General features: G+C 46.5%; 2 protein-coding genes across 2 annotated transcripts in view; both read left to right on the top strand.

Annotated features, from left to right (window-relative positions):
- Positions 1-253: 253 nt before the first annotated feature.
- On the top strand, positions 254-8,408 carry LOC135518417 (angiopoietin-related protein 2-like). The gene is made up of 2 exons (XM_064943588.1): positions 254-859; positions 7,342-8,408. Exon 2 carries the CDS (start codon positions 7,382-7,384, stop codon positions 8,297-8,299), a length of 918 nt encoding a protein of 305 aa, XP_064799660.1. The 5' UTR covers positions 254-859; positions 7,342-7,381; the 3' UTR covers positions 8,300-8,408.
- A 1,928-nt stretch (positions 8,409-10,336) lies between these two features.
- LOC135517080 (uncharacterized) overlaps positions 10,337-10,540 on the top strand; it is a 6,115-nt gene continuing 5,911 nt past the window's right edge. Inside the window, exon 1 of the mRNA XM_064941101.1 lies at positions 10,337-10,365. Within this exon, the coding sequence (XP_064797173.1) occupies positions 10,337-10,365 (29 nt within the window). The remainder of the gene's footprint in view (positions 10,366-10,540) is intronic.

Raw genomic sequence — 10,540 nt, forward strand, 5'->3', positions numbered from 1 at the left:
GAAACAGAGAGAGAGAGAGAGAGAAACAGAGAGAGAGAGAGAGAGACACAGAGAGAGAGAGAGAGACAGAGAGAGACACAGAGAGAGAGAGAGACAGAGAGAGAAAACAGAGAGAGAGAGAGAGAGAGAGAGAGAGAAACAGAGAGAGAGAGAGAGAGAGAGAAACAGAGAGAAACAGAGAGAGAGAGAGAGAGAGAGAGAGAAACAGAGAGAGAAACAGAGAGAGAGAAACAGAGAGAGAACAGAGAGAGAGAGAGAGAGAGAGAGAGAGAGAGAGAGAGAGAGAGAGAGACAGAGAGAGAGAGAAACAGAGAGAGAGAAGCCAAAAAGGAGGGGGGCTCTGTAGAAAAACAGACTAAGGGGCTGTAGAGGTGACAGAGTCGGTGTTAAGACTATGACAGAGCTGGAGGAAACATGTTCAGGTGTTCAGCTTTTATCAATGGACTCTAAACAAAAAGGTAACAAAGTCTGCATCTGTAGCGTATGAATTAACTAAACGGTGGAAACCCTTGATAAAGTTTGGACACTTATACTGTGCTCATTAGGGACACGGTTACTAAAGAGGAACTTTTCTTAGAGTTCGGGCTACCTGCTAATTCTCCGGTGAATGAGCACGTCACGTATTGGTATGCTTCAAAACAACATCCACTGCAGGGGAAACGTCTCTGACAGAAGATCGTGAGGAGGAGAGAGAGAGGGGGGGGACAACGACAAGGGAAAAATATCCATGGATTTTGTCATGAATTTATTCACTGAAGAGCCTTAAATCAAACCTTCACGAGAAGGCAAGGGATTTAAAGGAGGAAAGAGCGAGAGAGAGAGAGAGAGAGAGAGAGGTGGAGATCAACGCATTTATCTGGTAAGGACCGGTGTTCCTACTTCTGCATGCTGCTGCACTTTATTTTAGAACAGCTTTCAGTGGCAAAGCCTGCACTTAAAAGAGTGCTTGTTTGAGTAGTAATTACATATTGGCTCGGCACCTTACAGCTGTGTTAACGTTTCAGAAGTGCCGCTAACTCCCCTAATCTGGGTCCGTGTACTCTCACTGCGTATTACTTTACTATTCTCTGCTATGGGGTGATGATTTAAGACAAAACTACAGATAAATTGTATGATTCTGAATTAATGGTGGAACGCAACAATCAAAACAATGCGTGAGCAAATTATTACCAAACCAGCCATAATGTCCCAAATTACAGATTTTTTGTTGTTGAATTTACTACAGCAGTGTATAATCTGCGGCAGGGTAGCCTAGTGGTTAGAGTGTTGGACTAGTAAGTGGAAGGTTGCAAGTTCAAATCCCTGAGCTGACAAGGTACAAATCTGCCGTTCTGCAAGTGAACAGGCAGTTAACCCACTGTTCCTAGGCCGTCATTGAAAATAAGAATTTGTTCTTAACTGACTTGCCTAGTTAAATAAAGGTAAAATAAAAAATACAATAAAAATACATTTTACCTGCGATCATTGTTGCTATTTCCTCCTCAAGTTCTAGGAGCATAGCTTTTAGTACAGTCATTTGACTCATTATGGTGGAGTCACAAGGGCTCGGAAACCAACAGAACATGACTAAAAAATATATCGTTAGTCATACCACGAGTCAACTACCACCGCACCCAGTCCTTCTGATCAAGTCAACTACCACCGCACCCAGTCCTTCTGATCAAGTCAACTACCACTTCACCCAGTCCTTCTGATCAAGTCAACTACCACCGCACCCAGTCCTTCTGATCAAGTCAACTACCACCCCAGTCCTTCTGATCAGTCCTCCTTCTGATCAAGTCAACCCAGTCCTTCTGATCAAGTCAACTACCACTTCACCCAGTCCTTCTGATCAAGTCAACTACCACCGCACCCAGTCCTTCTGATCAAGTCAACTACCACCGCACCCAGTCCTTCTGATCAAGTCAACTACCACCGCACCCAGTCCTTCTGATCAAGTCAACTACCACTTCACCCAGTCCTTCTGATCAAGTCAACTACCACCGCACCCAGTCCTTCTGATCAAGTCAACTACCACCGCACCCAGTCCTTCTGATCAAGTCAACTACCACCGCACCCAGTCCTTCTGATCAAGTCAACCCAGTCCTTCTGATCAAGTCAACTACCACTTCACCCAGTCCTTCTGATCAAGTCAACTACCACTTCACCCAGTCCTCCTGATGGACAGGAGTCCGGTGGTTAACAGAGGCGGTTCGCCGTGGTTAGACGCTTTAGAAGAAGAGACGCGGTCGTCTGTTTTTCTTGTTGTGGTGCAGACGAGTCAGTCTCTCATCCCCGGCTGCTGGGGCTCCTTTCTTGCCATGCTGTCTGTGTGTGTGTCTGTGTGTGTGTGTGTGTGTGTCTGTGTCTGTCTGTCTGTGTGTGTGTGTGTCTGTGTGTGTGTGTGTCTGTCTGTCTGTGTGTCTGTGTGTGTGTGTGTGTGTGTGTGTGTCTGTGTGTCTGTCTGTGTGTGTGTGTCTGTGTGTCTGTCTGTCTGTCTGTCTGTCTGTCTGTCTGTGTGTGTGTCTGTGTCTGTGTGTCTGTCTGTGTGTGTGTGTGTGTGTGTCTGTCTGTCTGTCTGTGTGTCTGTGTCTGTGTGTGTGTGTGTCTGGGGGGGTGACATCGGCTGAAAAAAGGGCTTTATAAATACATTTGATTGATTGATTGTGGGAGGGAGGGAGGGAGGGAGGGGGAGGGAGGGAGGGAGGGGGAGGGAGGGAGGGAGGGAGGGAGGGAGGGAGGGAGGGAGGGAGGGAGGGAGGGAGGGAGGGAGGGAGGGAGGGAGGGAGGGAGGGAGGGAAGGTTTGGGTAAAAGTGATATGAACAGCTGAGGGGAATTGAATGACACTTCTTATCCACGCTCAGACAGGATCTTTGAGGAAATACGAGAACAGGGTAACAAAGAGGGAAGTGCATGTCACTCATTCCAGAATCGTGTGTGTTTGGCCTGACCCTAGTTGACAGCACCCTAATAACAAGGAGTCAGGGTAGTCGTCTGGCTGATAACAGTCACTCAGACCTTCTTCTTTGACGTGGGTTGGGCTACTAGTTTCCCCAATGCTCTCATAAGAGCGTGTCGAAGAGCCTCGAATGGACACTAATGAAGAGGGATGGGTGGAAGGGGTCCTGCAGAGCACTGTCCTGTTTGGATAAAAGTGGGGTCGCTAGGTTTGCATTGGCGTGTGTGTTGAACGTATGAGGAAATAAGAGCCTGTAGCGTTGTGAGCATCAAGTTATTTATTTACACGAACGCACCAACAAAACAGAGAATGGGAAAAATGACCGTTACATCATAATATCTTGCTAAGGGAAAACTCCCTTGTTCAATTCCACTGAGGTCTTTTTGCATGATTTTCTCTCGTACTTCCCGGGGAGAGGTGGTGGTGGGGGGGGGGGGTTGTGTTGGCACGGCAAACCCCCATCTTTAATGATGCACTGTGGCCGAGTAAAAACATAAAATGCTTTCAAAAGCCCAGAAAAACTCAAGCTCAACTAGAAGCACAAAATGTCAATGTTTTTTTTCCATTGTAAAAAAAAAAAAAAAAAAATGTGCCAGAGTCATGAATGTGAAAGCTCTGGTGTGGTTTTTGGGTGAGACCCTGACAGATCTTTTGGAACACGTTTCACAGACAGGTCGAGCGAAAGAGGTCGGAGGGTGGTAGTCATAGAACGACTAGGGATCAGCATGCCTCAGTTCGGCTGGTGTCTAGTCAAACCTGGCTAGCGTGCTCGCATACTCCCTTAAAACACATTTGCTTAATTTTTTTATGGCAATAGTACTGTTTATCCGTTTTGAGATGCCTTAGCCAGTATACACTTCCTCAAAATAGTCCGTATTAATCTACGGTAATTTAAGAAATCTGTCGTGTTGGTATTTTTGCCCGAAGAGATCTTAGTCACGCAATTTTACATCAAACGTTTGGGTGCAGTATTTTTTTCATGAAGAAATGTGCATGAAAATGAGTCTTGTTCAATGCCAAAAAAAAGACTATTGAAGAATCCATACTGTTGACCAATCACTGACGAAGGGGCGTAGACTTCGGTTACGAACTTCGGTTTGTCTCCAGGAAAAAAATAAAATGTGCCTGAATAGCAGAAGAAAAAAAAAAACTTACCGAAGTCTAAAAACAAACAAAAACATTTTCACAAAATGTCATAACATATGCACAAAAACACTACTGGACTGTTTTGTCTGGGAAGCATGAGGACAACTTTAGAGGCTCGCCTTGTGATCATTGACAAGTTAGAGGGTTAGGTAGAGGGCAGAATAAATATAACCTGCTAACAAGGTAGCGGCCGAGAGGAAGAGGTGAAGTAAGAGGATTTACTATGTGAGATAAACCCCTTTTATGTACTGAGGTCTATCAGAGAGTGTTGAATCACGTGAGGCTTAATTGATTGAATAGAAGTTTTGTATTGTTTTAGGCTGTTACAAATGCACTGATAAGTGGATGCACATGCACATGTGTATTTCGTCAACTGAGAAAAACAGCTTGTTCACACGTGTATCTGCCCTCTCATTGGCTAGAATGGTTCCACCTGATCTCACCAGCCTTCAATCATTGAGGACATGCATTTCCACTGTTAGAGCGGTCACTCGGCTATCTTTAATATAATTAGATAATCTTTGGTAGAGGGCAGAGTAAATATAGCCTGTTAAACAGAATAGGGATCGATGAAGTTAGCAGCAGGGTTGAAGTTGCAGGTATTTTAAACGGAGCATAACAGGTGTAGGTCGCTTAACGCTCAACAAGTTAAAAGGCTTTGTTAAATTTCAATACACCTTCAAAGCTGAAGGTTATGGTGATTTAATGCATCGTGAAATATTTACTGACTCTACAAAATATAAATGTGAACTGTTTCCACGTACATATGCTATTTTTCACTAGTGTTCTCTAGTCATTTCCTCTAGCTGCCAGACAAGGGTCCCTCTGATGGCCACAAAATGATAACAACCTACTTAAAATACCCACAGAAGGTAATGACCGACACATCACAGCAGGCAACAACCCACACAGACACACACGGCAGGCAACGACCCACACACACGGCAGGCAACGACCCAAACACACGGAAGGTAAAAGAACAATTGTGATCTGCAGTTAAGTAATTCCTATCCCGCCGGAAGGGGAGTCAGACGAGGGTAAGGCCTCACCATACCTGGTAGAGCACACACACACGTTACATTATCTCAGGGGAAGGTACTCACAATTTAGAATGCAATTTTTTTAACTATGCATGTAACCATGGCCACAACCAACTGTTGTAATTGGTCAAAAGCAATAAAACAACAAACGCTTCCATTAAAGTCTAATTGTGTCGCACAACAATGCAAACTTAAATTGAAGCAAAGCTTATAGACATTTTTAATTGGCCGAAGGCCCCCCCTATAGAAATTCCAGCTACAGCAGGCTAATAAAAGTCTGCTAAAATGGAAAAGAGTGAGGTCACACTTAAAAGCAATGGCATGACCATTTGATATGACTTGCTATTCGAGGTTCACGTCCAATCAGGGACAGATGGGTGCAGGTGGGTTGGATATTTCCAAAGTAACAAGGCTGAAAAGCATCACCTGTACATACGAGACCGTGTACAAGCTGTCACGCGTCAACGAGACCACGCCCAGCAAAATGACAGCAATGGAGTCAAAACTTCCCAATCCAGTCTGAAATCAAAATGTGGTGATCCCTAACCCGGGGGAAAAGAAAGTCCCAAAAGACACATTTATTTTATTTGACCTTTATTTAACTAGACAAGTCAGGCAGGTCAGTTAAGAACTAATTCTTATTTTCAATGACGGCCTAGGAACAGTGGGTTAACTGCCTGTTCTGGGGCAGAACGACAGATTTGTACCTTGTCAGCTCGGGGGTTTGAACTTGCACTCTAACCACAAGGCTACCCTGCCGCCCCAACAATGACCAACAGTGTGTGGACACCTGCTCGTTGAACATCTCATTCCAAAATCATGGGCATTAATATGGAGTTGGGGGTCGTCGCCCCCCCCTTTGCTGCAGGGACTTGTTTCCATTCAGCGACAAGAACGTTAGTGAGGTCGGGCACTGATGTTGGGCGATTCGGCCTCTGGCTCACAGTCGGCGTTCCAATTCATGCCAAAGGTGATCGCATACTTTTGTATATATAAAAAGAAAAATGGGGAAAGGGACACCTCGTCAGCTGTACAACTGAATGCCTTCCACTGAAATGTGTCTCCTGCAATTAACCCAACACCTCTGAATCAGAGAGGTGCAGGGGGGGGGGGGCTGCCTTAATTGACATCCATGTATTCGGCGCCCGGGGAACAGTGGGTTAACTGCCTTGTTCAGGGTCAGAACGCCAGATTTTTACCATGTCAGCTCGGGGATTCGATCCAGCAACCTTTCGGTTACTAGTCCAACACTAACAGAATGTAGCTAGGCTCCATGCCAACCGGTAGTAGATCTTAACACAGAGACATTCCTTCTAAACACCCTTTGCAGGATATATCGAGCTATTTGGATAATTACTCCAAGTGATAATGGATATTTTGATGCCAGAGGTAGATAAGAGGCTCCAGGAGACATGGGATTTCAATGCATGCGAGTGTTTGTACTCTGATGCGAAGCAGACCTTGAGGTGGTAGAACACAATCCTCACATTCCATTAGTGCATCCGCAACCAATACGCCTTCCAATACACCCTAACCTTAATCTCTGTAATCCAGCGCCACGCGTTAAATACAAGGTAAGGGGTCATTAGTACTATTGACTCGTCAATTCAGTCTGCTTTCCAAATAGGACCTTTTGTTCATGCTACACCTGCTTTAGGATGACTAGATTTTTTTTTGGGGGGGGGTGGGAGGGGTTGACAATGATAGATAATTGCTTCACAGCGCTTGCCAGGGCAATAATTGACGTGACCAGAAGATCTTTTAGATTCGTCATCATCAGTCTGTGGTGAATAATGTCGTCTAAACCTGTCGTAGTTTGACAAGTTCTCTCTTCAGATGAAGCAAAACGCCTTCCAATAAACCCACTGGTTTAAATTTCTCAGTTCAAAATGGGATTCATCAGGTCGGGTAGAACAACCTGAGATATCTGACCGGGAATGTGCCATAATGGTGGAGCGTAAGCCTCCTCGTGTTGGTTACTGTTTCTATGCAGAGGGTGCCAATGAAAATTAGACAACTGTATTTTACGAGCAGGGCATGGCTCCAGTGGAGTGCTTTCACTAAAACTTCTCAAAACTGACTGTGTACTTACTGGGACAATACGGAGCGACTGTCTATTGCTTCAATATACATTTCTACACTGAATGTCTGTTGTCAATGAATGTTGTTGGGAGAGGAACAGCCTTGATTATCTCCTCTTCTCTCTTATTTTTCAGAAACAGAGACCATTCTTGTAAGGGTGCTACGGACTGCAGTATGATTCTCCCTGTGGTTTTTCCTCTGGTGCTGCTGCTGGTCTGCGGACCGGGCTGCACACTGCAGGCGGAGGCCGAGGAGTTGGAGAGTATCGATGAGGTTCTGGAGCGGGAGTTCCTCTTCGCCGGACGCACCAAGCGTGCTGTGTCAGCGGAAGCCTCCTCGCAAGTAGACAAGTGCTCCTACACTTTTATCGTCCCCCAGCAGAAGCAAACCGGCGCCATCTGCGTTAACTCCAAGGAGCCCGACAGCCTCCTCGAGAACCGGGTCAACAAACAGGAGCTGGAGCTACTGAACGGCGAGCTTCAGAAGCAGCGGCGACAGATGGAGTCGCTGCAGCAGCTGGTGGAGGTGGACGGCGGCATCGTCAACGAGGTCAAGCTCCTGCGCAAGGAGAGCCGCAACATGAACGCTCGCGTCACGCAACTCTACATGCAGCTGCTACACGAGATCATCCGCAAGCGCGACAACGCCCTGGAGGTGTCTCAGCTGGAGAATCGCGTGCTCAACCACACCTCTGAGATGGGTCGGCTGGCTTCGCGCTACCGTGACCTGGAGCACAAGTACCAGCACTTATCCGCCCTCGCCGGCAACCAGAGTGCCATCATCGTGCAGTTGGAGCAGCATTGCCGCCGAGGGGGCCACTCGTATGGGGGAGAGAGAGAAAGGTCTCGTCCTGTTCGCCCTCAGTCCCCCGTGGTGCCACAGCAACCTACGCAGCAGAGGCCGGTAGCGCCACCAGTGGCTAGTAAACCCTACCATCCACCCACATACACCCGCAGCAACCAGATCACCAATGAAATCCAGAGCGACCAGAACTCCAAAGCGTTGCCACCTCCACTGCCCACCATGCCCAGTGGCACTCACCAGCCATCCACCACAAACAAGCCCTCAGGTGAGAACCTTCCCCGGCACTAACCAGCCATCCACCACAAACAAGCCCTCAGGTGAGTACCTTCCCCAGCCATCCACCACAAACAAGCCCTCAGGTGAGTACCTTCCCCAGCCATCCACCACAAACAAGCCCTCAGGTGAGTACCTTCCCCTTCTGACCCCCCCTTCTCTCTCCCTCTATGGTGTTATTAATGAGGTGAAACAGTAGCAGTAACTCAACTTGTCCCGAGAAGTCAGTAAACTCAAGAAAAGTTTATTCAGTTAGAATCTTCAAAGGGAGCTCGTGCCAAGGCCTGTACACCATGTCCACGTGACCATAGCCTTACACCACGTGACCATAGCCTTACACCACGTGACCATAGCCTTACACCACGTGACCATAGCCTTACACCACGTGACCATAGCCTTACACCACGTGACCATAGCCTTACACCACGTCCACGACCATAGCCTTACACCACCCACGTGACCTAGCCTTACCCATGACCAGCCTTACACCACGTGACCATAGCCTTACACCACGTCCACGTGACCATAGCCTTACACCATGTCCACGTGACCATAGCCTTACACCATGTCCACGTGACCATAGCCTTACACCACCACGTGACCATAGCCTTACACCATGTCCACGTGACCATAGCCTTACACCATGTCCACGTGACCATAGCCTTACACCATGTCCACGTGACCATAGCCTTACACCACGTGACCATAGCCTTACACCATGTCCACGTGACCATAGCCTTACACCATGTCCACGTGACCATAGCCTTACACCATGTCCACGTGACCATAGCCTGTACACGTGACCATTGCCTTACACCATGTCCACGTGACCATAGCCTTACACCATGTCCACGTGACCATAGCCTTACACCATGTCCACGTGACCATAGCCTTACACCATGTCCATAGCCTTACACCATGTCCATAGCCTTACACCATGTCCACGTGACCATAGCGATGTGTCAATCCGAAAGGGAGAATGTATGAACAGCACACTCCAAGGTAACAACTTCTCCTCTCGATGAGGTTTCACAACAGATTTATGGAAATAATAGTTTCATTCATTATACAGCTCATAAATTGTTCTAGACAGCTTTTCTTAAGTGTCTGCCTCCAACTAAAGAGTTCCTACATTCCAATGAAAATACACTTTGCTCAGTCACAGAAGCATAAGAGAGGGGTACATTTATCCATCCTGCTGTGACACAGAACAAATCACTTTCACTCCTCACAAATCCTCAAGACAGGGGGAGAAAAAAAAGCTGACAGGCATACACAGCGAGACTCTGGAAAGGGTCTTGGCTCGCAGCCCATCTAAACACACCTCAACAATATTTACTTGAGCCGTGCATTGTCCCGAAGCGGCCCGTATGTCTCAATACACGGCAGACTTAAAAATGGGATTCGGCTGAGAAGAGTAATGAGTCTGACATCATTTCCTCTGAAAAGAATACAAGCATAAATTAACAGGCAAAAAAAAATGACATAAAAAAAAAAAATGCAGAGTTGACCCTCACCCGGGAAAACATAAACTCTTCCTTGTGACTGCTCATCCCAATCCAGGATCTGAAGATCGCGGCATCTGAACCATGATTTCTTAGGGCTGGATAACCATATTTTGAAAGTGAACAGAAGGATCCCATGGTGGGGATGCAGAGAGCAGAACCACACACACACACACACAAATCGCTGACTGCTGAGGGTTAGGAGCATGCAGAGCATTGTCTCAGTGCAAAAAAAAAGGCTTCAAATCAACCCTGAGTTGTTTTTTTTGGACAACCAGGAGACACTGTACAGATGAATGAATTCAAAATGGTGGCAGCATTCCCACATGGCTTTCAGATCATCTCGGTAGCTTCTGTTTCACAGCTACTGGCAGAGTGTCTCCAACGACTGAAAATCTTTTAAACAACTTGCAAACAAATTTGAGCACACAAACACATACCTTTTCAGCATTCCACTTAGGGATGAAATGAGTTGGGACGGTGCTTTTCAATCACTACGTAGAAGCCGTGGGGCATTCAAGAGTATGTTGAGTGTTCGATTGGTAGTATGCAACAGGTGTGTAAGTCTGCCGCAAGGTCAGAACTAATACTTAGAGAAAATTATCGTTTTGGGGCAGCAAAAAAAAAAAAAAAAAAAATGCACCTACAGCAGAATTGCTGTCATATTCCAGCAACACCCTTCACTCAACAGAATCTACTAACAACTTAAAACACCCTCTCAGTACTGTCCATGCAAAACAGTAAATTACAT

The sequence above is a fragment of the Oncorhynchus masou genome, chromosome 28 (assembly GCF_036934945.1).
Source record: "Oncorhynchus masou masou isolate Uvic2021 chromosome 28, UVic_Omas_1.1, whole genome shotgun sequence".
Classification (NCBI taxonomy): domain Eukaryota; kingdom Metazoa; phylum Chordata; class Actinopteri; order Salmoniformes; family Salmonidae; genus Oncorhynchus; species Oncorhynchus masou.